This window comes from Phycodurus eques, chromosome 4, assembly GCF_024500275.1.
Source record: "Phycodurus eques isolate BA_2022a chromosome 4, UOR_Pequ_1.1, whole genome shotgun sequence".
Classification (NCBI taxonomy): Eukaryota; Metazoa; Chordata; class Actinopteri; order Syngnathiformes; family Syngnathidae; genus Phycodurus; species Phycodurus eques.
Genome location: NC_084528.1, coordinates 31,491,846 through 31,517,417, shown reverse-complemented (window position 1 = coordinate 31,517,417; position 25,572 = coordinate 31,491,846). Strand labels below are relative to the sequence as shown.

Sequence of the window (25,572 nt, the reverse complement as noted above, 5' to 3'; positions counted from 1 at the left end):
TCCTCACAGTCAGGCATGGCGGTGAAAAGTTGTTGAATTTCTGAACACTTGGGAATGAAATGCTTATGTCATTATGTACAGGATAGAGCTGTGGAGGGGGGGGGAACAGCTAACACAGCTAAGTCGACCACAAAAATAGGTTGACGCAAAGATGTCTGCCTCGAGCCAATGAAAAATATTAATCAAGGCATATTTGCACCGCCCGGAACAAATTAGCGTTGCCTGGACCCAAACAGCGTCGGCCGGAAGCATTTGGCCACGGTCTACGTACAGTACAGACTTTTGTTCCAGATGGACGCACTGTTGGACCAGTGAAAAACATTGCCAAAAAGTGATTTTTAAGACACTAGTAGACGTTTATTATACTTGCAACATGTGAGACGAATGACTCGATTAAATATCTATAGAATAAACGATTCTAAAAAGATTCGATAGTGACTGCTGAATTGCAAGTAGGCCAACAACAATGTTTTTGTTTGTGTTACTTTACGTTTACATTGCATCATCAGTTAATGCAAGACTTGTAATAAGAGAGACAATATGTGAAGGCAAGAGAATGTGCATTTTACCCTCCTCCGCCCTATTTGCACATTCCATTGCTCCAATTATTTCCATTCGCAAAGCAAACACGCGGTCGGTCAGTCTTCCTCTCTGACAAACCCGCATACCTCGGTGACTAACATATGACAGCAGGTTTCCGAAAATAAATGTCTCGCCCAGAACAGCTGCATAATATAGTCCACAGTAGATGCTTGACGCTGATCACAGAAGCAAATTTAAGTTCTTTCCCATTATTAAGAGGTGACTGCCACTGTTGCGTTTCACCATGAACGGGTGGGCCAAGAACAAGAGTTCCTTGCTTTGGTGCCCTTCCTCATTGTCTGACTATACAGTTCTGAACTGTTCTTGGATTACCCGTTCCTGGTGAAAAACGCTGTCGTCGTTAGTTGGCATGATAAGTGAAATATCAGACACTTGTAATAATGTTTCTTGATAAAACCACCTGCCCGGCGAACACGAGACCAGTTTAAGGCATTATTGGTCTCATGGGTCAGTACTGATTAGTTTCCCATCCAAAACGCTTTTGACGGAACAACTTCCGAAACAGAACAAACCAACGTGGACACTTCTGACAGAGTACAGCATACTGTAGAATAACAATGTATAACTTCAACAATCATTCCTCATCTCTGCTTTCAGAGTTATTTTTAAGAGTATGCATGTAATAGAAGGTAATATAGAAGGGGGGGAAAAAAAACTGAACTCCCTTTGGCAGCAGTGCTGAGCTCGTGGCAAACCACGTGAAGCTCCACCAAGGACAATTTTGTAATGACAGTCTTGGGAGGAGAGTTTTATTTGCATCCGTCTCACATTTTCCCATCATTTGACATGCAGCAGGATGCAGAGAAATCATACAGTCACACTTCTTGGGCCAAATTCTGGACTGACATAAACGGCATCCCACTACTCTATACTACTTGGCTTTATAAGACTTCTCCAAATACTAGACTCACGTTTTACCTTCAGTGAGTATATATTCTACCTGATCAACAGTTAAAAAAGCAGCCAGGAAGTAAGCAAGTTTACACAAACAGCGTGGTAGGCAATAATTATGGGTGTGTGCTGGGATTGGGAGACAGTTATTCATAATTTTATACTTTCTATCTGCAACATCTGTCCACCCAGTCTTCCTGTCTCTATGTTTTTTTTATTTACAGCTGAAGAGCCATAAGAGACTGAACAGCCGCCTTTTTAAGCCTGCGCAGCAACAAAGTGAGAAATGTATGTCAAAGTGAGCGCGTGGATGTTTAATCATCATTTTCTATATCGCTTACTCTGCTTAACGTCGGGGGGGGGGGGGGGGGGGGGGGGGGGGGGGTGAGGTGACGGCTATGCCAGTGACTTTGGGCGAAATAAGGTGTGAGCGGCCACAATTACAGGAGGGACACAGTGACGACTCCTTACCTGCCCCCGTATTAAAATGCCGAGTTCAGAAATCAAGTCGCAGTGAAGGCCGCTTACTACCATTTTCTACCGGTCATCCCGGTCTGGGTCATGCAGTAGGTGAGCTGGATAACGGCATCATGATCAATGTGATTGTATGACAGGATTTGCAATCGCAAGGTTAGAAAAATGAAGCAACCGATCAGATTTCACGAGCGCGTGCTCTTCTTGCCGAGTTAGGTCAAAACATCAACAGCCGTTGGGTTGAACTGCCACAGGCAATCATTACTTCAATCATTCTAACAATACAATCCATTGATGCACAACAACAAAAAAGCACGGTTCCCTTTCGCTCCACAAGCAACACAAGCCACAATTAAACTATGTTTGGCTCGCTGATAGAGAAAAGACAGAAGGGGGCAAAGGGGGCAGAGGGAGCATGGGGGGGGGGGGGGGGGGGCTTTTTATGCTCATGCTGGAACTCTCTGGTGTCAGGAAACTGGCTACAAAAGGCGACCAACACAATACTGTACTGGCATGTCATTCTATAGCACTAGTACTACTAGTATAATATGAGTCACAATAACTCTGCAGTATATCTTCTACCCAATTAAATACTAACTACGGGGAAAACCATTTTGGTTTTTGGTGAAAACGCAATGGAAAATGAAGCTCAATCAGCAGGCACCCAACACCTGTTACTGTGGACTGTGCGGTATTAAATCATATTAACAATAACGCACAAACTGTAGCCTGTTACGATCCAATAAGTCAAATAGCCGACCCGATGCTAGTTTTTAGCCTGTCAGGCTAATTGCAGACTTTTGAGCGACTTACCCGGCCGTCGGTTCCGAGAGTTCGCTCATTGCGGTGAAATCCAACTTGAGGAGAAGATTGCGGCGCAAAACGGAGAGCTGCGCTACTTAACCCAACCTCGCTGGACAGCCACCATGCTCGCACCTAAGGGTAGCAATCGGAGACACATTTAACACACTTGTTTCCGCACTCAAAAAAAAAAACTAACCAAAACAAAACAAGTATTTCGGCCCGAAAGGTAACGTGTGTGACGCGTTTCGTCATAGGGTCCAACAAGTAGGTGAGCAAACATGACGACGGTCACCGCGCGCAAAGACGGCAAAGTGTCTTGAAGGCCAACTACGAGACAATAGTCGAAACATGACGTTTAATAATAATAATAATAATAATAATAATAACCTTATTATATTGAAGACGTACTCACTCGCTCCTTGTCCCTTTTCGGTTGTCCCTGTCAAATCCACTTGATTTAATCTTAACGCTCATCCAGTCGATGACAATTCTGAACTACACAAACTAAAACTGTTGTTTACTTCCGGTATATTTCGAAATAAAAGTACAATCCGTCCGTTACGTTACTTTTGTTGTTGTTCACAATTTATTTATTATTTAACATTATGAAGAGTACGCCGGCTTATAAAGTTCATACTAAATAATACTAATACATAAATTCGTCATGTCAGCACTGTCACTGTATAATAAAATACCACCTCTGGTGACTTTCATTTTGAAGCCGGCGTCTGTTTTGGCCCGACGCGTCAAATCTAACTTGATGCAAAGTCTCCAATCCTGCCTTCGTCAGCAGAAGATCCCAGCTCGATCCTCCGCAATGGGAGGATCCTCCTCATTCGGTATTTTCGCTTGCTCGAGCTCGGTGGACTTTCACAGCACCAATTCATCCAGCCATCTGTTCTTCTGTACCGCTCGTCACGCAACTCTTCTCATTCAGTCACAGGACAAGTGATGATGATGATGATGATCGATTTTAAATCATCATCATCATCATCAAACCAATCGTTGACGGGTTTGGGTGCTGATCAGAAAATTTCAGGGGCACTTTTTTCCGCACACATAGGGTAAAAAAAAAAAAGCTGATGGGGTAAAAAGTGCACGAGGTGGGTAGTCAATTAACATTTTCCATAAACTGTACTTGTCGGAGTACTTTAAATGCACTGTACTTTTTACTTTGACTTGAGTATTTATGTGAAGAAGGAAACATTTACTCTTTTACAATGATCGACATGCGTTCGCTACTTTTATTTATCCATTCAAGCGTGTGCGTGTCTATTTTTAGACGCCATCTTCGACTTCCGCATGGGGCCCCCGTTGCGCCAATCAAACGTGAACTCTTAAGTCATTGGACTCCAATTCACCAATCAGACGACACAAGGCAGTCACATGACCGCGTACGTAGCCTTCGCGAGCCAATCAAAATGACTCTTTTTATTTAATTTTTTTATTTAATTTTATTTTTTTTTAATCTTCATGCTCCGATTAAAAAAAAATAATAATAAAAAAATCAGACGCCTTAGCGGATTGCGCGTCCTGGTGATCCTAGGAGCTGCCAGGGGTCCCGGCGGGGCACAACCAAAAGAAAATAGGAAACTCGGAACACCCTTTGCATAGGGGTCGGGTGCAGTGTGACCTCAGCGGTTGACCCGGGTGGTTGCCTGAAGGTCGGCGACCTTCGCAGTCCAAAACCTAGCTCGCGGAAGCTGGCTTGAGGGACGTGGAAAGTTAACGAAGGACAACACAGCTCGGGCTTCGGAACCAGAGAATCAGTACCTCCGAATGAGACAACGGCCCGAAGCCGAAAAAGGCTGGCGTGTCCTCTCCGGGTCGGGCAGGAAATCTACAGCGGGTCCTTTTAATGTGTTTATTTGTGTTGTTTGTGTAGATGTGGGTGCGTTTATATAGTTGTGATGGTTTTGTTATCTCTGAGCACCACGCGTGAACACCTGATAAGGATCTTTAAGTCTCACTGAGGAAACAACAGCAACATTGAGCTTCCTTCTCACCAGTTAACAGTGAAGACACGAGGACACATATTTACTATCAATTGAAACATTTCATCGACAAAGAGCTAAAGGTCTGCTGCTTTCCTGACACAAAGACATCTGTCATCATGTCAGGTGAATATACACTTTGAACATTTTAGCATTAATCCTTTGGGACATTAGTTGGCCAGTGATTATATGAATACGTTCAATACATATTTCTGCCTCCGAATGTTTTATTGAGTGGCACAGTTTTGTGAAATGAACATGAGACATCTCAAACCTTCTGTCCGCAGAAGCAACTGTCCGTGTGATGACGGCGACTGACTATGATTATTCAGAGTACTTTGACCGTGGAACAGAAGATTTTTCTCCCTGCGACAGTGGCGACGTGGTGAACTTCAGCAGAGCGTTCATCATTATCGTTTACGCTTTGGTCGCCATCTTCGGCTTCACCGGTAAGTCTCGGATATCCCGTCTCAATCAATGTCGTCCTGTTGACGTTTCTCCACATCTTTCAAGGTAATGTCCTGGTGGTGTGCGTCCTGGTGAAACACCGTAAGCAGACGACCTTGACAGATGTCTGTCTATTCAACTTGGCTTTGTCTGACCTCGTCTTCATCTTCATACTTCCATTCTACGCACACTACACGATGGTCAAACAATGGACCCATGGTGACTTTTTGTGCCATTTCATCGGTGGTTTCCACAGCACTGGCTTCTTCTGCAGCGTCTTCTTCATGGTTGTCATGACACTGGACCGCTACATGGTTATCATGCATGATGCCAAGGTGGTCAAATACCGCACTGTGAGAGCGGGGGTCGCTCTCACTGTGGTTGTGTGGCTCCTGAGCTTGTGCGTCTCCCTTCCTGATTTCATATTCACCGCAGAGAGGCAAGAGCCTCACGGGCTGGGTTGCACTTACGTCTCGGCGAACGATGCCTGGAGCGTGTACACCATCTCATCCAAGAATATTTTGGGTCTGCTGCTCCCTTTGCTGGTTATGGTGCTGTGCTACTCCAGGATCATACCCGTCTTGAGGAGGATGAGGAGTGCAAAGAAACAACGTGTTGTCAAGCTGATCATTTCAATAGTGGTTATCTTCTTCCTCTTATGGACGCCGTTTAACATTTCAAATTGTCTTATGTATCTGCATTTCAAGGGTACACTCCTATATGACTGTGACTCTTTCCAAAATTTAAAGCTGTCACTATCGGTCACTGAGACAATTGCCAACACCCACTGCTGCTTGAATCCCATCATATATGCTTTTGTGGGACAAAGGTTCATGAGGCGTGTCATGATGTTGAGTAGATGTGTTCGTGGGATTTCTACTGCCCGCAGACGTTCATCAAAATTCTCCTCCCGGAAGAGTTCAGTCGGCTCCTCCGAGGGCACGTTTATCATGTAGCTTTAATCCTATCGATCGATCTATCCTCATCTAATCTAATCTAGCTCGTGATCTAGCTAGCTATCGTAGGCCAATGGTCCTCCAGTCTATTATGACCCCAAGCAAACAACCACAATCTTGAACAAAACATCGGACTACTTCTGCGGAAGGAGCTGAGACTCGAGACAGGAGTGGACCAAAATATCAAATCGACAAGTGCAGACCAATTCATTAATTGATTAATTTTCAGTACATTTTTATTCCTTATTGCTTTTGTCATTGACCATTGCTGTTGTTGTTGTTGTTTTTTTTTTTTTTTTTTTTGAACCTACAGTGTGTATCTATGGTTTGATTGAGTTGCTGAATGTGTTTTCAATATGATCAGCTTCTATGTGTATACACCAATTACTATTTCTTCGTTTTCGGCTCATTTGTTGTAGTAATGTAGTTTTCCAAAGATGTTTATAAAGAATAGTAAAAGTTTTGCTTCCTCTCATAAAGTGTCTGTCATTTTTTTTGTCTGTTTTTAGAAGCACCATTAGTATTGCTATTAAGATGTACATCCTTACACGCGATTCTTCAACATGATGGGGAAAATGAGGGAAAAAAAATCCAAGAACTTTACTGATCTCTGCACATTTAAGACAATTTAAGCAAAATGGCGAGCCGCAGAGGGTTTTGGGGTTGACATGGTTGACCTTCGTGTAGCTGGCGTGCAATTCCCCCTCAATGCCTCCCTCGCAATTGTCTTGTGATTGACAGGTGAGTATTAGCGCAAGGTCGGCTGAGAGAGATTCAGGCTTCCCCCGACTGCTAATATGATATTGCAAATAGATGAAATGACAAGCTGAAGAGTAGAAGCGATAGGAAGGTCAACGTGGAATGCAATGAGATGTACATTCCCAGGTTAAGAATACCATAATAGTAATAATAATCATACCATAAAAGCTGGGACAGGTGGCCAAAAAGACGGAGAAAGTTGAGGAATGCTCATCAAACACGCGTTTGGAACATCCCACAGGTGAACAGGCTCACTGGGAACAGGCGGGTGCCGTGATTGGCTAGAAAAGGAGCTTCCCTCAATTGCTCGGTCATTAAATATCTTGTCATTGTAGTGTATTCAATTAAATATAGGTTGAACATGATTTATGTTTAACACAACGTCCCAACTTCATTGGAATTGGTGTCGTACATTATCAGTTGCACATGAAGAAACACGGGCGACAATGATTTCCACTTCATAAGAAGAAAAATAGAAGAAACAATGCACTGTGAAAGACAGTGAAGGTAAAAATCAAAACACTATTACAAGCAAGTACTAAAAATCCATATCAAGCGTGTGGGTGTTTCCTGATTCTGAAAAATAAGGCCCCGTTTTTTTTTTAATCGTACGCAACAATGAAAAGGGTGATAGGCTTCTCATGAACCTTCTATAGTCATGTTTTACACACGCACGGCGCCGTTTCTGAGAAACCGCGCAGGTCGGAAACAACACCTCCACTTGGCTTTTTACCAGAAAACTGCTTTGGCACAGGATTTGACTTAAGAAAAGGTGAAGCGAGACACAATAACAGGACATGCAAATCTGACATTCGCCGCAAAGCAGACAACAACGAGCACCGATTTTGTCAGAGAATGTGGTAATATCCATTTTGTTTTGGTAAAACTTAGCTTTGATTTGTGACAGCTATCCCGCAATTGTTACAGAAAACTTTGTAGTTGTGTGCATGCGTGCGTGCGTGTGTGTTTGTGTGTCTGTTTAACAATGTTTGCTACAGGAAGCGGGGGGGTCGCACGAGTGTAAGTGTTGTGGCTCCGCGGCATCTGACAGCCAAGCCTGTCAATGAGCAAAAACGAAGACCACACGAGTGTCGTCAGAGTTTTGTAGCTCCGCAAGTCGTTTCCCGTTGAAATGAACATGCAGCTCGATGAGGAGAACATCTCGGGCGAATGGAACAATGTTACTCCGGATATTTCAAATTTGACAGACTGCTTTGCTGCACGAGTCTCTCAGTGATGACTCAGATAATGACCATCTGGAAAGTTCCAATTAAAGAGCAGGAAAGTACAGTTGTAGCTGCGAATGTACCTCCGAATATCTTCTTTCCATACATTTAAGCGAGAAAGGATTCCTAGTGTGACCTGGCCACAGATGCCAATTTAACAAATACAAATGTACTGACTCAATATTGATTGAGCCAGGTTAGGAATCATTTTGGGCGTCCCTGAGCTATGACCGTGAGTATCTCACCCCCCCCCCCCCCCCGCCCCCATGTAAATTGATATTGTTGAAAAAAGATTTTTGTGAAGACTTTACCGTACTAAAATGAATGTTATTTGAAAAGTAGAAAAGGTTCATTTTGAGCTGTGCTTTAATAAAATGATCTCTTACTAGCATCGGATGAGCTACTTAATAATAAATAAAACATTTGTAAAATAAAGGAGTGTTGCCTAGGATAGGTTGAATTTTACAGCTGTTACTTTACCTGATTGACTTGCTGTCATTTGTGACGATGTGGGTACATTTTAAATGGACTCACACTCTTTTATAAGATATCGTCACAAATCGAGACGCTTGTATTTTGCCCAAATGAAGTCATTTCTCGCTCTCCATGTGCTTACGCAGATTGATGGAGGCCACAAAGAACGAGACGTGGATTTATTTGGACATGTATGAATATGAATATTACGATGCCAATTCCAGCCACCGCGGGGACGAGAGTCCCCAGCTTTCCAAAGAATTCACGGCCACGCGGACTGTCCTCTGCATCCTGTTTTTTCTCGGTTTGCTAGGTCTGTTCCCGGAGTGCAATGCACATTTGCTGTCAACCAATGCAAATTCCCAACACGTCAATCTAAAAAATGCAGAATGTGTTATTTCCCAGGCAACGCCACCGTGCTCTGGATTCTCCAGCGCCACATCAAGCTGAAGACGTTGACGGACATTTGTCTCCTCAACCTGGCCCTGTCAGACCTCAGTCTGGCTGTGTCTCTCTTCCTGTGGGCCTACGATTCGCAGGACCTTGCAGTATGCAAAGTCACAACGGGAGTTTATCAGGTGGGACCTAAATTGCGCGGCAGAAATACACCAATGTAGAATAGAACACTCGTCATTTCATCCGGAATAAAAGATGAAAGCCACAGGAATCCGGTTCATCGTAAGACCTCACGAACTCGATTCTAGCTGAAATCCATTCGTTCCAGTAACGTTAATAACAACGCTTGACAAAGTGACGTGCGGAGTGATGCGCGCGCCTGTATCAGCGGCGCCTCAAGACACAGACGCTCTCAAAGCGACTTTTTACTATTGTGTGTGTTTGCTCGCGCTTTCAGATGATTGATACACGATGCCGATTGATGGGGCCACAGTGAGACTTCCAATGTATTATTTTCGGTGCTTTCCCGAACAGTTGGGATTTTACAGCGGAACGTCGTTCGTGACCTTGTTGAGCGTGGACCGCTACCTGGCCATCGTCCACGCCGCGGCCGCCACGCGAACCCGGACGCTCGGCCACGGCCTGGCAGCCGGCGTCGTGGTCTGGGTTGTGTCTGTCGTCATGGCAACCCCGCAGGTCATATTCGCCTCCGTTGCGGTGAGCGACAGCAGCTCGCTGAGTTGCAAGCCGGTCTATCCGGAAGAAAGTCAGCGGTTTTGGAAGATGCTCCGAAACTTCAGCGAGAACACAGTGAGTCTTTTCCTGTGTCTACCGATCCAGATCTTTTGCTATGTGAAGATCCTGCATGTGCTGTCCAAGACGAGGATCTCCAAGAAGGATCGAGCTGTGAAATTGATATTCACCGTCGTCTGTGTGTTTGTTGTGTGCTGGGTGCCTTACAATGTTGTCGTTTTCCTTCAAACACTGCAACTGTTTGAGATGTTCAACACCTACAAGGCCTCGACAGCAATCAACTCGGCCACGGCCTGGTCCGAGATCATCGCGCTGTCGCACTGCTGTGTGAATCCCGTCATTTACGCGTTAGTCGGGGAGAAATTCCGGAAGCCCTTGGGCAATTTGTTGTCCAGACACTGTTACAAGCGCAGAGCTTCTGTCAGTCACGGAGACAACTCAGAGATAGAAACTTCCAACACAGCTCTGAGATCACAGATCTGAGATTAGGATACTAGAAACGAGGAATATGCATAATTTGGATGATCTGATTGAAAATAATTCTTACAAAAGTGTGGAATTGACTGTTGATTATGTCTTGAAGCGGTGGAGGCAAAATGGAGCGCTCGGCTTGGCCGGCTAAATCCGGCCCTTTTTTGGTTGAAAACCCTTTTATATATCGGATTTTGAGTTGTTTGTTGTGCTACTTACACATTATTATTCATCTTAATGCGCCAACATTTGAAATAGCCTGTTTGTGCTGCGATGGGCCTTCAGAATCAGTGCTGTTGGCCAATGTACCGTAACAGCTGTAAGATGTTTACTGTGTTTGAAATGTTATTAAAGTGCTTTGGGATCATAGTTTGCGGTATATTTATGCAGTAAACTATTCATCTATAATCCCTTTTAAGGAAACCTCGCTATTTGCAGTTGGGCTAAGATTCCAACCCCCACAAAGGAGGCTGGGGGGGCACGGTATAGTATCAGAGATGGTTGAAATTCAAAGAAAATCTGACCTTAAAATGCTCAGATTGGGACATAAAGAATACAGTTCAGGCCAGATTGGCTGTGTGGCTCTCCATGAAATAAATACCGCTCGACATCTGCCCTTTCGAGTGAAGACTAACTCGTAGGCAAAACCCAAAAGCATTTGACCTCAAATGTTATTCTGTAACATTTAACAACAGGTGTCAGCAGGCAAGCAAGCGCCACCACAACACTTGTGAAAGTGTCACAAAAGCCTTGTGTACGCTTGCAAGTCACTTTGTATTATTTAAAAGCTCGCAACCACTGCCTTGTGGTTCTACGGTGTATATTTGAAAGCATCCTCAGGAAGTATCGCGACAAGAAAATATAGCTTGCACATTTCTCAAGAACAATAGAACAGCTGGCAATCGTCGCTAATTGCTGTTTGAAAGTGACTATTGATTGACCGATGTGAGCAATCCAGGATTATCTCCAACATCACATCGTAAAATCACGAGAAGGTAAAGTTCCTCTTTATTTTCTTTCTATAATATGTGAATTATCAGCAGGTTAACTAATCTAATAGCACTGTCAGACCAGAAAACAGATGGAACAGTATCGTCGGTGTTTAAGTGTCTTAGCATTCACACATACAAACAATGCAAAGAGGAGTTATTTTGGTACTGAAGTCTAACGCCATCTGTCTTGCCATCCTATTTTCTAAACTGAATGTCTTTGGGGGGGGAAAAAAAAAAAAAAAAAATTAACTATGTAAACTTTAAATATAGTCATATGTGTCACTGTAATAAACATATCCACTGTATCTCTAAATGCAAAACACATTCTTCCTTTGAAAGGAAAGTCACATTTCAATAAGGAGGATATTTTATACTAACATCCAATGCCGATTCTGCTTCTTTGATATTTTACAGGCAACCACGATGGACAAAAGTTTCTCTTCTTCGGTTCCGAGTGACTTGAGAGAAAACCGATTCACAGTGGAATTAACAAGGTCAGAATCGAGTTGGAATAAAACGCTGATGTTGAAACCTCAACCTTCGGCCATATATTTTGCTTTTCAACTTGTCAATATTGCCTTCTCGTGAGGTTGCGTTGTGTTCAAATCGACTCAAATACACGCATTTCAGCGCAAGCAAAGCACTAACGGAACAAAAACCTGCTGAACATACTTTGCGAAATACACAAACAGCAACTAAATCCTTAAACCTGAAGACAAAAATAACCTGTATCACAACAAGTGCATTTCGTTGAGAACAAAATAACAATCGGATCAATGGACACACAAGTCATCACCGTTTATTTGTCAGGCTCGAGCAGCGACTTCTTAGTCGCAACGCCGTGAAGGTCGCAGTCATTACGTTAGCGACACGTCCATTGAAGGTATTTGCTGCTTTAGCAAGTGCTTGTCCTCATGATCATATGAAGTTGAAAAATAGCAGATCGGTGCCGGTTCGAGACGGACACTCCGGAGTCTGGCCCGAACAAGACATAACGGGAGTCGCGAGACCTTCAAAATGTGGTCTTGAGACCGTGACCGGTCAAAAGTGTGACAACGCTTGGAAGTGAGCAATTTTTGGCAGAACAAAGCAAGACTGCGAAACGTTGCGTGGCTATCGCCTGCAAACTCAATGCTTCATGGTGATTGTCCAGCTAGTGCACAACAGCGAGCACTAGCGATGAACAATTGTTATTGCTTCCAACGTGGACATGTTGAAGATTGTAGTATTTTGTGGACAACAAGAATGTAGACATTTCATTTTGCTTTCTTTAGGCCGACTTCAACAGCCTTTTCCGAAAACACGACACTGGACTACCTGGACCTTTTTCCCGAGTGGGGCGACTTCGGGTTGTGCGTTTACGAGCGACACGGAGCTTCTTTCCTTCCGGCCATCTACGCCGCGTTGTTCCTGGTGGGCCTCGCGGGCAACTCTCTGGTCGTGTGGGTCCTGGTCCGCGGGGTGCGACTTCGCAACATGACGGACGTGTGCCTCCTGAACTTGGCCGTGGCCGACCTCCTGTTGGTGGGCTCCCTTCCCTTCCTGGCCTACCAAGCCTCGGACCAGTGGATATTTGGGGACACGATGTGCAGAGCGTTGCTGGGTATCCACAACATCGTTTTTTATTCTGGCATTTTTTTCGTCACGGTGATGAGCATCGACAGGTACTTAGCGATAGTGCACGCCGTTTACACGCTGAGGGCACGCACACGCTCCTCTGGTGTAATTGTAGCGGCTGTCACTTGGGTCGCTGGGTTTTTGACCACATTTCCCGAAATCATCTACCTGAAAAAGCAGCCCGATCGCACGAACGCCACCTTCTGCTTCCCCGTGTATCCCACGCCCACTTCGGACACTCACTTCTGGCGGGTTTTCCGCCTTTTGAAAATTAACTTCATAGGCTTGTTCGTTCCCATGGTCGTCATGACTTTCTGCTACTCGCAAATCATCAGGCGGCTGCGTTCCAGCCAGTCGTCCAGACGACAGACCATCCGTTTGGTCGTCACGGTGGTGGCTGTCTTCTTCTTATGCTGGGTGCCTTACAACGTGGCGTCCTTGTTCAAAGCGCTGGAGCTGCTGCATGTCTACACAGAGTGCGGCAGCAGCAAAGCCATTATGCTGGCTTTGCAAATCACAGAGGTCGTCGCCTACCTGCACAGCTGCCTCAACCCTGTGCTGTACGTGTTCGTGGGCCGGAAGTTCCGGAGCAACCTGCTCAGGTTGATCCGCGGGACGCCGTGCGGTCTGTTCCGGCTCGTCAAGGTCCTCGTACCACAGCGGCGGATAAGCAGGTCCAACGTCTCCCAAACCACCAGCGTGGACGAGAGGAGCACGGCCGTGTGAAGTGGCCGCATCGTTCGGTTTGCGCTGTTGTCCGGGGACATTTCTCTTCTTTTACCGTAATGATTCCATTAAACGTCACAAGCGTGCAAACCAACAGATAGTATTTGACACAGAGGTACTGTACATTATTCACGGGCCTGGAGCGTCCAGATGGCCTATTTTTCACGAACAACTTCTCCATGTGTTGTTCTTATTATTCCTTTTTTTTTTTTTTTTTTTTTTTTTGCTCGAGAAAATGAAACTGGCAGTCATAACAATTGCTGTTTTCATTGTCAAAATCAATATTCTAAAGTGGCGGTATTTACTCCTATGTTATCTTTCGTCACTGTTGGGCGGAATCCCTCCACCTCCAAAATGACAACCTTTCAGGAAAAAAAAATGAAGAACTCCGCCATCTTGCGTGTGGAGTTAAACTTTATATGGCACACTCACATCAACACAACGGCAGCAAACATTGTTCAATTGCTAATTTCATATGCTAAAGAAATGACTAATTTATTACGGTGTCGATGATTAAAATGGTACGAACAAGGCGCCAGGGTAGCTAGTTTTCGCCGTGTTGACAACATGGCGCCTTTGACAAAAGCAAATGTCTGCATTATCTCATGAGCGTTGCAATCAAAACAGTCAGCTGACTAAACCCGTGTATAAAGGTAGAAATGAATCTGCACGCATTTCCCTTAGGTCTCATGCGACTTCCTTCCTTCTGCAACGAAGCATGACAGAGATCGTAAAGACACGACGGAGAGTCAAATGCTAGAGGCTAATGGACTCCCCGTAGTGCGTTTAGATGTCTCAAAAGTATTGTTTTTGTCAAAACGGCTGTCTATTGTCCTACAAGCGCAGCTCCAACTACCGGAGACAAATTCCTTGTGCGTTTTGACATACTTGGCAAATAAAGAGGATTCTGATTCTCATGAGTGGATTTTATGAGATTATGTTAGCGTACCAAATGTCAGCCAGCCGGCATACGATTGCATCTTGCAAAAGGCAACTTTCGAATGTAACATGTTTCTTTCTAAAATTGCTTGATGTAGCTGAATATGACATTTGTGGCTTCATGCACTGTTCCGCCGCTATGGTAAGTTGATGCAGTGCAACACTTAACGCATACTGACCTAACGTCAACGTGCAAGTCACGCCAAAACTCACCACTGCAGTCAGCTGCTCGACTTGTGCAAGAGGTGTGTCACCACACCTTCAGCTACAGCGTTCCGCAAAGAAAACCACAAGGTTACGGGTAAAAAGAACAACAACGTTTGCATCATTTTGTCTAGCATTTTGCAAGATGCGACTTTTCAAAACTAAGACATACATTTTCAATATGATTTCACGGTCAAATGTTCATGAAAAAAAAAAGATGCATTTGTGTGTGAACTACTACGCATTCCTTGTTTATGCAGCAGATGATTTTCCCGCGTGTGCATTGTGTCTTGACACAAAGATGTTTTCGCACAGGAGGCACCGGTTGCTCTTTGAACGTTTAATGGCAAAATAACACCACAAACTAAAATATTTACACTTACATGAAACATGTAAACACAGTCTTCTGTACAGAGGAATATACATGCAAAAGTAAAAATGAAGTCATCATACAACATTCAAATTGACATTGCCGCAGTCAGTGTTTTCATCTTTCAAATATGAAGCAACAGTCGCACTCTTTGAGGTTTACGTCCTGGCTGGAGGCAAAATGCCCTCCGCCTCGCTCTGTACATCTTTACATGGACAAGCAAGAGGGGCATGAGCGCGTCACAAAGGCGGTTCAATACTTACAACATATTTTGCTCGATAGAAGCTTTTACAGAACTAGATGAAGATTTCTTTTAGAGACGCACCAGAGACGAATAGAAATGACACCAAAACCTTTGCACAACTCAACATGTTTGATCAGACACAATGCTTCCAATGAAATTAGAAAGTGGTTTTTTTTGTTTTTGTTTTGCTTCTGCTTTTGTTTCCGTTTGATCCACCAAAGTTTAGCGAGCATTCTCGACTGCTAATATGAAACAAAAGGAAATGTCGTCTCCTCAATGGATGAGGCACCCCATGCTAAGCCAATGCTCTTATGCTTAAGGATGCAAACACAAAGCAAGCAAAGTGAAGTCCAGCCGTAAGTAAGCCATTAAATCACCAAACATTCTCACGAAACAATAAATAAAATGTCATTCATGTAAACTCTTAAATATCTGGGTTCACTGTGCTCTCTATAAGTTAACACGAAAAATCATCATACAGGAAAACGAATAGAAAACTTTGGTATTATTATGGAAAGAAACAATAACAAAACAAAACAAAACAAAGCATAAGTGCCTGTTTTTGAATGTTTATTTTTTAAAATAGATACACGTTTTACATTGTTGCCAAAGCTCCTCATTTCGCTGGGGTTTTGCAGATATTAGTCATGAACGTAATACAAAAGGAGTTAACACAATACAGACGTCTATTGCAGTACCAGTTACGTACATGCCGTTATTTATTTCAAAGACTACCGCTACAACACAAATCTTCATAAATAGTTGCATAAATGTTCAAGCTGCAACATTGCACATGAAAACTGACGGAAAATGAGTGCATTTCCAAATTTGTTCATGTGCTGCAAATGAAATAAGACTTTGTTCAGTGGCAACAGATTGTTGGGGGTGAGGGAAAGAGAAATGAAAAAGCGAGAACAATTTATTTACAAATAAGGCGGAGATCTAAGAAGCTTTGCCTTTAAAGTGAAATTCATTTAGCTTGTGCTGAGTGAGAAGACCTCAGCAAGAGGACAGCACGCGCTATTGCACTCAAAGACGCCACAATGGAAAACGCGGTCAGGTCTTCGTGTTGCTGCGACAACAAGACGACCTCAACTGATGGACGCCACTTGGCTTTCACATCTTTTTGTGTCTTCTCCTTCAACTTACGAAAGAACTTTTGTTTCCCTCAAAAGTTCCGAGCAGATTTGTTGCCTAACTGTACAGTTTCACTTACAAAAAAGTAATCTCTTTTTACAAAGAAAAAGGCGTCTTCTGTGGTCAACTAAAAGCAGCCTGACACACACTGACTACACAGTACTCCGTTTTCTCTTTGTAACACAATACGGCGCACTTCTCTCTCTGCTAAGTCAGGCTTGGAAGTCAGTTTGTTGTGCAGGCATAAACGGCGTACGCCGAGGTTAGGAGGGGAGAGGCGGAGTCGAAGGGTTCGTCGGCAGACGTCATTCGGTCAGTCAGCAGCGAGCAGCAGCAGCAGCAGCAGCAGCAGCAGCAGCAGCAGGACACTCGTGGATCGGTGAGGGAATATGGCATCGGTGTGGCAAAGTCAGTTGAGAACAGCAAAACCTCGTCCTTCCCCTCACATGTGGTTGAGCAGGCGGCTGTGAAGGAACGCCTTCAACGTCCCGACGGGCCGCACGTCGTTCTGGTGCTTGCGCCTCTCGATGAACGAAATGAGCCGGGACGTGTCCAGGTGCGGACTGCGGTTGTGGCACGGCGGAAGCCGCGCGCGATTCGAGGCGGCGTATCCGGCGTCGCCGTCGGCCACGCCCGGAAGGCGGAGCCAGGGCTCGCGCAGGCAGGCCGTCGCCGAGGGCCGCCGCTCGGGCTCGCCCCGCAGCAGCAGGCGCACGAAGTCGCGGGCGGCCGCGCTCACGCCTTCGAAGTAGTCCTCGGGGAAGCTGAAGTCCAGGCGGCAGATGTTCAGACACGTCTCCTCCAGGCTCTCGTCCAGGAAAGGCGACGCGCCGCTGAGCACCACGTAGGTCAGCACGCCTGCAAGACACGCCAGCGAACCACGCCCAGAAAGTCCCACAAGCAGTGATGAAAATACGTCATTCACTCACTGGCGAAGGGCTTCGTTTTGAAGTCACTATCTGAGTGGCGCCCTCGCTTACGACGACTTACGAGCCGTGCTACGAGGGCCAGTCAAAAAGTAAGGAGCCCCACTGGATTTAACCTACTAATCGTTTATTTTGGGGGAAATTTTCATGGTTTGGAGTTTAAATACCACACGTGTTTGAAGGTTTGTTTTATAAAAAAAAAAAAAAAAAAAAAGCTTTGTTTACGCTCTTCCTCCATATCAATAGTGATCAATAGTTTTTTTGAGGGGGGAGGGGGGAACCTAGCCCCCGTTATTTGCAAAATTCCCTTCTTATATGTTGTATTTTTTTCCCGTGGATCCCGTGTTTATTTTTTCTTCACTCAATCCGCCGCTTATTTGCATTTTTCTCAAGAAAAAAAAAAATGTAGATTTGTTTTTTGTTTTTTCATAGCAATCACTGTATAACGAGCGCCAAACACTCAAAGATTCTGTCCCAATAACCAAACAAAACAAAAAAATGGAACATGTCCGTAATCCTTGGAGGTTCCAGTATATTACCTCTGCCAATTTGTTTCTTTTTCTTACATTTGGTAGTGAATAATACTTGGACTTTTAAAGCAAACACTCACAAACGCACATCTATGGAGGTGGATGTCGGTGCATTATTTAGCTTCTGAGAAATTCTATACTCCGCTTAACCCCAATATAGTTATTGTTGCGACGTATGAGTCTTGTATCGACTCTCATTCGATCGTGCGGGTATAACTGATGAAGTGGCAGGTGAGTGTTCCTTTCCTGAGCTGTTTGTGTGTGAGACATCAAAAGCTGATAAGCAAAAAAAAAAAAAAAAACCTCTCATTTGCCTAAACTCACCTAAGCTCCACATGTCGGACATCAGCGAGGCGGGCCGACCCAGGACGAGCTCGGGGGCCGAGAACTCCGGGCTGCCCAGAAGAGGGTGGATGTAGGAGGACGGGGGGTTGAGCAGAACGGCATCACCGAAGTCCGTCAGCTTGACCACGGGCTGGGAGGACACCTGCTCTACCAAGATGTTCTCAGGCTGTGAAAACAGCGACACGCGGTGCAGTTAGGACTCCTTTACCGCATTCCGCAGAGGTGCGAGTAACTTACTTTGAGGTCAAGGTGCACGATCCTCCAGCCGTGCAGGTACTGGAGCGCTTCGAGAATATCTCGGAGGTACAGGGCCACTTTCTCCTCCGTCAGGTTGCCCCAGCTCACGATGTAGTCCAGGAAACGCCCTTGGTCTGCCCTGAGCGCAGTAGCCGATAACACAGCTTGAGTCAAGTTGCCCTGCGGCAGGTAACATTTGGCCAAGCGGCCGTCAATCACGAACACCACTGGGCAGCGATGGACGAAGTGTATTTGGGCTGCGTAACGGTCAAGACGTTTTGACATCAAAAATTGGAAAAATACTCCTTGACAACATTTGTTTTCTTTGAAAAAACAACAACAACAACAATCTTTTGAATAATAATAACAATAATAATAATAATACAAAATGCTAATAATTCAGTCATACAAGTCCAATTGATTGATTTTCCAAATGAAACTCAGTGGGCTATGTATTTACTGATGGGCCATGTATTTCTTGGTCAAACTAGTAGATGTAAATGGCGCACGTATATACTGTGACTTGAAAAAAAACAATTGGACAACTATAATTCGAGCTTTTCCCCGGTTTGACCTACTAAATTGCAGGTTCCCACGGTGTACTTACATCTCTAAAATAAGAACGTAGCTGCTGGCCGTCTCGTACGTGTCCAGGAAGCGGACCAGGTTGGGATGATCCACGGTCTGGAGGAGTTTGACCTCCTGCAGCACCTGTTCCCGACGCAGCAGCTTCTTGTTGACATGTTTGGCCGCCACGGTCCATTTGCTGCCTCTCTGGTCGCACCGCTTGGTCACTGAGAAGCGGCCTCTGCCCAACGCAAATCGGAGGGAGGGTAAATCTTCCCATCCTTGCCTGCGGTCGATTTTGCTGTTGCTAGGCTCGACGCACAACGACCAAGAACCTAATTCGCCGACATGAAGTTCTTGCCTATCGTGTGGGTTTGATATGGTGATCAAATTGAATAAAAGCATGCATTCCTACCTTCCAAGTTCGGAAATATCAGTGTAGTGGGACTCAAAACCACGTTTCCAAATCGCATTGTTGCTATCATCCGGGCTTCCTGCAAAAAAACAACAAACCACAGCGTTCGGTTCCTTTTTGGGTTTGATTTCAAAGCCGACACATCACAAAGCGGCAGACGTCTCACCTGAGACTCTGAGGCTGGCCGAGGAGGCGACGCAACCGGCCACATTCGTAGCGACGCACGTGTACTTGCCGTCGTCCTCCATCGTCGCCCCGAGGATACACAGGGTGGCCTCGCCTGTCTCGCTGCACAGAAAGGAGAATTTGGTCTCCTTTTTAGCTCGTTTGTTAAAACTGTGCGAAGTGTATCAAGGTGCGATGCGACGCGTTCTTAAAACGCATGAAAGGGACGCAGATGACGCCGAACGTAATGCGGCTTCATTTATTGTTGCGGTAGCTTGTAATCCTGTTTTGCGCAAGCCGGTCAATCACGCCAAGGCTTTTCTGAAGCTGTCCTACAAAAAAAAAAAAAAAAAAAAAAAAAAGGCAAAACAATCCCGATCCAAGTTACCTGTAAGTGATGTTGTATCGTCCGTTGTTGCTGAGAGTGTCGTCGTCGGGACCTTGCCAGGTGACAGCGGCTCGCGGTCGCCCGCTCACTTTGCACCTGAGAGTAACGCTGTCGCCACTCTCGCACGCGACATCGCCAAGCGGGATGAGGAAGTCTGGAGGAGCTGCATGGCACAATCAGAATGGAAGATGACAACATATGAAAGGATGCAAAGATAAGTCGAGCTTCATTATTTTTTTGGGGGGGGGGGGGGGGGGCACTGTTTATCGTGGTCACACATACTGTAGATCCAGTAATGCACTCACCGTCGCTGATGAAGTTGGGATTCAGAAGCTGCAACGGAAACATCAAGACAAATATAAATTTCCTGTACAATCGGGCGGCTTGAGAAAGAGCGAAAGAGAGCCGATCGGATCATTTGCACTCCGCACCTTGCCAGAGACTTTGTTGGCCAGGTTGTCCTGAGATTTGCGGTAGCCGTTCTCCAATTTCCTACCGTCCTTGTCTCTTTTCTCTGACTTGCGGCGGATACGAAGTGCAGTATGCCATGATAGGGATTTTCTAAACCAAAGAAGAGCGATCAACATTTTGGACATTCGCGGTGCGTAGTTGCTTAGTTTCATCTCACAAAGAGGAGAAACGTCTCCGGTCGGCTTACTTGACGGTTCCCTCTGGGAAGTCGGGTGTAGTGGAGGATGAAGTGTGTCCTAATACAAAGCCAGGGATCCATCCCTCAGCTGCAGGGCAATGCTCATTGGCGGCCCGGTACACCAGGAACATATTTTGCTGGTTGCTGGCTAGTATTTGGACCACCTCACCCTGTGCCACGCTGATCTCATCCTCCTTCACTGCCACGTAGTCTTGGGTCACTAACATCGTGGACACGCTGCTGCTGCTGCTACTGCTTTCACTCTGCCGGAAGAAAAGAAGCACCCAAGAGTTTCAAAGTACGAACACACGACTGGCAAAGTAGCCCAGCGAGTCGTTTTTAGTATCTGCGTTCTATCAATCAAACGGCATGATTTGATTGACAAGACACATGCATTAATGGAAGGAAGTTCAAATCGCTTTGAATATTGTAGAGATACGGTGGTGTTCAGTTTACAGTGACTGAGATAATGTGAAGCAGAAGTCTTGATCCCCGTGTCTTCGAATCTGTATTGAATAGCAGGTATAGTAGACAACTGATTTTCTGATGGTGCAAATCTAAATCAGTCAGAAAAGACAACTTTCACAACGGGCAAAGCGAAGGGGGAAGTAATGGAGACCTCTTCATGTGTTTCTAAAGGTTTTCATGATTATCGAATTCCTCCCGAGGCTATGTTTACACTCTGGTCCTGGCGGCCATGGCAGCCCCGTTTCAGGCAGCCACGGTCGTGACGCAACAGAACGTGCCAACGTGACGGCCCGTCATTGCCGTGGATGACTGGCAAGATGTTTAAATTGTCAAAACATTTGTCGCAGCAGTCACAGCGCGGATGAGAAACCTGGTCAGGCACAGAAAGTAAGACGCTCACGCGAGCTAATTGCGTTGTGTGTAGGTGAACAATGGGTTTTGGTACAAGATGGATTAGTGACTTAGATGTGGAAGGGAAACTAATATTAGCAAGACTTATTGACGCCGACTGTGGCCCCCTGTGCTGACGCCGACTCTGAGGCAGAGGAGTTTGTTTCATCCGACTCTGCCAGGACTACAAACGTCCTCCAAAGCTGCCCAGAGTCCACGTTTGATACGTAGAAAGCCTTGCAGGAAAGTGAGAAACGCGAGAGGCCGGGGGTCAACATCCTCTGCTGGCATCCGTGGTAAACCAGGCGCCGAAACCTAGTGCGCCTTTGAGTCCCCTGGACTCAGCAGCCCCATCCTGGATATGGTTACGGACCCTGAGAAATCTTAGCAAGACTTGCACTGGGAACATGGTGCAAACGTAGCACTGGTCACTTGTGTTCTGCCACCTGGAACTTTATGTTTACAAACATTCCCTCCCATAAGATTTGACCTGAGATTAAATAATGAGTTAAGAGAGACAAGATGCTTTTAAGATGTTGGCAATCGGCAAAGCCCAAAGAGGAAATCAAGCGGCTTCGCAAGGACTTGGATTTTCCCTGTTAGTACAAGAACAGCGAGTTTGTCTCACACACATTCTCGGTGAAGTTAGTGCACTCGGATAGCCGTTAGTTCCCAGGGTAGTAGTCGTTGCAAGCTGTTCTCGGACGCGGCGGCGTGCTGCCGGACTGCGGCCGGTCAGCGAAGGCGGGGTTAGTGAAGGCGAGTAGCTTCTGTGAAGCCGTGACCTCGGCCGGGCCTCTTACCCCGTTGCTGTGGGCGGAGTGTACGGACTGCTCGCTGGCGGAGGAGCACGTGCTCACGCGGTCTAAATCCTTACTGTGGGTGGAGTGGCGGCGATGAGCGGGAATCCCGTGGCTTCCCCTGCCGAGCGATTCCCCTCCACCAATACCGTCACTGACGCAGGAACTCGGGCGGCTTGTGGGAGAAGGAGGCACCGACGGGACCGTAGCCCAGAAAGGGTTGCCTTTGTGGGACTGGCCGGTGGGGACAAAAGCTTCCTTCACGCCTCCAGGAGACTGAGGTGAAACCAGAGGTGAGACTGTCCTGACTCGAGGATTCTTCAGGGCCAAATGCAGAGGAGCCACAGCCATTTGCGGGATAGCCACCGCTTGAGGTTTTTGGGTTTCCTGCCTGACATCTCTTTCCGAGCTGCCTGACGGTCTGCTGCTGTTGTTGTTACAGTCGCCTCCATCGCTACAATCCAGCACCTCCATCTTGTGGACCTCAGAATTGAACAGCTTGCCGTTTGAGGTGGTGTCTGAATACAGGCTAGATGGGTGGGACCGGGGCTGGCAGGGTGACCACGTACCTGCTGATCTGTCAGGCCCTTCGGGGCCTGGGTGGTGGTGGTGGACGGGCTGGGGTAGGCGTGAGGAAGGCTGGGGAATTCTTGAGGGTCTGGAGCGCGGCCCACAAAGAGAAGAGGAGTTGCCCCCTGATCCTCCGGAGCCGCCGCCGCCTCCGCCGCCGCCGCCTCCTAGGCTGGAGGTGCTGCCTCCAGGAAGGCCTCCGGCACTGTTACTATTGGGTGGGCCCCCAGGCCCACTGCCACCCACGTGGTTCCTCTGGTACTCTATGGGGGACGTCAGAGCTGCGGGAGGAAATAAAGGGTCAGTCTTGCAATGCTCCAGCTCAAACTAAAATAACAGATTTCAAATGTACGCAAACGTGGGCAGGGGGATACTTTCGGGTGGCAGAGCACGAGCGACTAATGCTGACCTGAATTGCGTCCCTGTATTTGGTGTTGCCCCGCCAGATACACCACAAAAGGCATTTTCTCACACTCGCCGGTACGTATCAAATGTTCGGGTTGAGATATCTTGGAGTCATTGCCTGCTAGCTTCATTTTAGCATTAAAAGAGCAACGGCAAAGTCACGCTCGAGCGAGCCGTCTTCATAAAATAGATGATCAGTTTGCAAGTCAAACAGCATCAGTCATCAGAAGAACCACTCAATGGTAGTCTTGGCTCATTTACAAAGTAAATAATAATAAGGTGAAAGCATTTCATGGATACATTGATCTCCTGAATGAATTGTTTGCATTTCTAAGCATTTCTTTCCCTCATTTCGACTGACACTTTACACATTCAAATCTGCAGGCTAACATCAGCATTCAAGCCATTCGCCCTGTTTTCTCAATCGCTCTGCCTTTGTCTAATGACACCTGAAGGTTTGTTGACGAGTTGCGTCTCCAGGGAACGCTTCGCCTTTTGCCACGCGGAAGAACGTCTGACGTGGTGGCGGAATGTCCTACATTCCCAAGGGTTATTGAACATTCTGTATGAACGCTGAGTGAAGTGACCTTTTCAAGCCATCTTCTGATAGGCTCGTTCTTCTCTCACCATTGAGGAAATTGCGCTGGTTTTCCAGAATCTGGCTGACCTGGTGGAGCCAGATTTGACCGACTCCAGGGCTTGTGGAATGGAGGGTGTACCTCTCCACATTGCCGCCGGATGATCTGGAGGTTAGTGTGAATTTGCTGGGGTCCTCTGCATTTTCTTCCAGACCCAGCCAGCTCACCTGTTACGGTGCAACAGGACAGGAGGGCAGAGACAGTGAGGACGACAGAGGAAATAATCCAGGACTTTCATTTTGGGTTTGGACTTGACGCATTATGTGAATAAAAATAGATTTTATAGCGATATATGAACCTTAATGCTGTTCTTGAAGAGGTAGCCAGGAGTAGAGAAGCCCTTTTTCTTGTCCAAGGGTTCACTGAATATGACAATCTGCTCAAAAAGGAAGACTCTCCTTTCTTTCATTCTTGACAAAAGTCCACCATCCTGGTCTGAAACCAAGAAAGTGTCTTGCAGGAGCAATCTGCCCTGTGCTACAATTTTACCCTAAAAGACGAACGTGAGGAGAGTTTAAGTACTCGATACAAGGAAATGAGTCAAACGCACATTTGTTGAGGGGAATTCTTTACATTTTAGGAAACGCTGCCACCTCGTGGCACTTGATAATCTGAGAATCTTACTGTAAACTAACTGAAAACAAGCACAGAGGCAAGCAAAGTATTTGGAGAGCAGTCTTACATCGAAGCCTTGAAGGCGGCCAACATTCATCATGTCGTTGCAGCGCTTTGGGACAATGCACATCACCTCCACCGCTTTCTAAAACAAAACAGGAAAGCGATACAAACTTGAAGAGCCAGTGTGCAGGCAAGATCATTTTGTGTACAACACAACACCCAAATTCACCTCCAGCTCTGAGGAATCCACTCCAGCCTTCTTAAAGACTTTGAGAAGATCCTAATAAATAATAAACATGCAGTCGATGAGTCACCAGTGTGGAAAGCATGAGTGATGCACGCTCCTGGAACAAACATGAACGTTTGTTTACCTTCAGCAATAGCTGGTACTTCATTATACGCTGGACAGGTTTGATGAGCAGATCAGTGATCTGCAACCTGTGGCCTAATCGCTGCTTGAGTTCCTGATTCAAGAGCAAAATGATTAAAACAATACATATCATAAATAAACTAAAGAAAAAAAAAAGACTTGAAAGTCTTACTTCAAAGTAAGTGTCAATGTACTCTGACACAATGTGCTCCGATTTGGGCTTGTTTTGGCAGTACACGATGTACATGTGAAACCTGCGCTCCTGCGGTAAGCAGAAGACAAAAGTAGGAGGATCTCGCAGGTAGAAAGGTACAAAATGACAAATTACAGGAGCCAACGCGAACAGTTTACCTGCTTGACAAATAACGAAGCAAGTCTGTCAGGATCCTCCAGACACTTTTCAATCTCTCCCAAGAAAACGCTGCGACCACACCAGGAGGGAGAAACATTATTTTAGCAACCTTGGCAAAATGTTTTTTTTTTTTTCGTGTATGAGGCTGCGGGCATACTCTTTGTGCCAGTCATAGATCTGATGGATGTTTCCAAAGACAATCTTGTCTTTTCCTCTCATGTCATCTGGAACACCTTCCTCCTTCATTCTGCTCATGTAACCC

The 25,572-nt window shown here is 45.8% G+C and overlaps 5 protein-coding genes across 18 annotated transcripts in view; 3 read left to right on the top strand and 2 right to left on the bottom strand.

Moving 5' to 3' along the window:
- Nucleotides 1-3,268, bottom strand: part of cobl (cordon-bleu WH2 repeat protein) — a 43,120-nt gene extending 39,852 nt beyond the window's left edge. For 4 of the 6 annotated variants that reach the window (XM_061675247.1, XM_061675249.1, XM_061675244.1 and 1 more), the window contains exons 1-2: nucleotides 3,160-3,246; nucleotides 2,782-2,904 (exon numbers count right to left, since the gene is read on the bottom strand). In XM_061675247.1, coding sequence (XP_061531231.1) covers nucleotides 2,782-2,810 — 29 coding nt within the window. In that variant the 5' untranslated portion in view covers nucleotides 2,811-2,904; nucleotides 3,160-3,246. Of the gene's footprint in view, nucleotides 1-2,781; nucleotides 2,905-3,159 lie in introns of all 6 variants that reach the window. The other 2 variants (XM_061675245.1, XM_061675246.1) reach the window with 2 other exon arrangements.
- Nucleotides 3,269-3,549: 281 nt separating this feature from the next.
- Nucleotides 3,550-6,424, top strand: LOC133402214 (CX3C chemokine receptor 1-like). Its single transcript, XM_061675852.1, has 4 exons — nucleotides 3,550-3,611; nucleotides 4,782-4,892; nucleotides 5,054-5,215; nucleotides 5,280-6,424. Exons 1-4 carry the CDS (start codon nucleotides 3,590-3,592, stop codon nucleotides 6,167-6,169), a joined length of 1,185 nt encoding a protein of 394 aa, XP_061531836.1. The 5' UTR covers nucleotides 3,550-3,589; the 3' UTR covers nucleotides 6,170-6,424.
- A 1,191-nt stretch (nucleotides 6,425-7,615) lies between these two features.
- On the top strand, nucleotides 7,616-10,562 carry si:cabz01093077.1 (C-C chemokine receptor type 8). Of its 4 annotated transcripts, XM_061675851.1 has the most exons (5): nucleotides 8,018-8,386; nucleotides 8,775-8,941; nucleotides 9,034-9,206; nucleotides 9,559-9,741; nucleotides 9,865-10,562. In XM_061675851.1, the coding sequence occupies exons 2-5, from the start codon at nucleotides 8,779-8,781 to the stop codon at nucleotides 10,258-10,260; spliced, it is 915 nt and encodes a 304-aa protein (XP_061531835.1). In that variant the 5' UTR covers nucleotides 8,018-8,386; nucleotides 8,775-8,778; the 3' UTR covers nucleotides 10,261-10,562. The 4 variants fall into 4 exon arrangements, with proteins under 4 accessions (XP_061531834.1, XP_061531833.1, XP_061531835.1 ...); XM_061675850.1 differs by lacking the exon at nucleotides 8,018-8,386 and adding an exon at nucleotides 7,616-7,700 and having other exon boundaries at nucleotides 9,559-10,562; XM_061675849.1 differs by lacking the exon at nucleotides 8,018-8,386 and adding an exon at nucleotides 7,622-7,788 and having other exon boundaries at nucleotides 9,559-10,562.
- Nucleotides 10,563-10,949: 387 nt separating this feature from the next.
- cabz01093075.1 lies at nucleotides 10,950-15,873 on the top strand. The gene is made up of 3 exons (XM_061675242.1): nucleotides 10,950-11,243; nucleotides 11,655-11,734; nucleotides 12,515-15,873. Exons 2-3 carry the CDS (start codon nucleotides 11,664-11,666, stop codon nucleotides 13,581-13,583), a joined length of 1,140 nt encoding a protein of 379 aa, XP_061531226.1. The 5' UTR covers nucleotides 10,950-11,243; nucleotides 11,655-11,663; the 3' UTR covers nucleotides 13,584-15,873.
- Nucleotides 15,029-25,572, bottom strand: part of triob (trio Rho guanine nucleotide exchange factor b) — an 88,197-nt gene continuing 77,653 nt past the window's right edge. For 3 of the 6 annotated variants that reach the window (XM_061675236.1, XM_061675241.1, XM_061675237.1), the window contains 19 exons: nucleotides 25,468-25,571; nucleotides 25,310-25,379; nucleotides 25,131-25,220; nucleotides 24,960-25,052; nucleotides 24,818-24,868; nucleotides 24,653-24,730; nucleotides 24,269-24,460; nucleotides 23,960-24,137; nucleotides 22,361-23,208; nucleotides 20,709-20,962; nucleotides 20,482-20,611; nucleotides 20,356-20,383; nucleotides 20,051-20,213; nucleotides 19,664-19,785; nucleotides 19,498-19,576; nucleotides 19,123-19,323; nucleotides 18,516-18,654; nucleotides 18,258-18,444; nucleotides 15,029-17,335 (listed from right to left, as the gene is read on the bottom strand). In XM_061675236.1, coding sequence (XP_061531220.1) covers nucleotides 16,920-17,335; nucleotides 18,258-18,444; nucleotides 18,516-18,654; nucleotides 19,123-19,323; nucleotides 19,498-19,576; nucleotides 19,664-19,785; nucleotides 20,051-20,213; nucleotides 20,356-20,383; nucleotides 20,482-20,611; nucleotides 20,709-20,962; nucleotides 22,361-23,208; nucleotides 23,960-24,137; nucleotides 24,269-24,460; nucleotides 24,653-24,730; nucleotides 24,818-24,868; nucleotides 24,960-25,052; nucleotides 25,131-25,220; nucleotides 25,310-25,379; nucleotides 25,468-25,571 — 3,423 coding nt within the window. In that variant the 3' untranslated portion in view covers nucleotides 15,029-16,919. Of the gene's footprint in view, nucleotides 17,336-18,257; nucleotides 18,445-18,515; nucleotides 18,655-19,122; nucleotides 19,324-19,497; nucleotides 19,577-19,663; nucleotides 19,786-20,050; nucleotides 20,214-20,355; nucleotides 20,384-20,481; nucleotides 20,612-20,708; nucleotides 20,963-22,360; nucleotides 23,209-23,959; nucleotides 24,138-24,268; nucleotides 24,461-24,652; nucleotides 24,731-24,817; nucleotides 24,869-24,959; nucleotides 25,053-25,130; nucleotides 25,221-25,309; nucleotides 25,380-25,467; nucleotide 25,572 lie in introns of those variants that run through there. The other 3 variants (XM_061675239.1, XM_061675238.1, XM_061675240.1) reach the window with 3 other exon arrangements.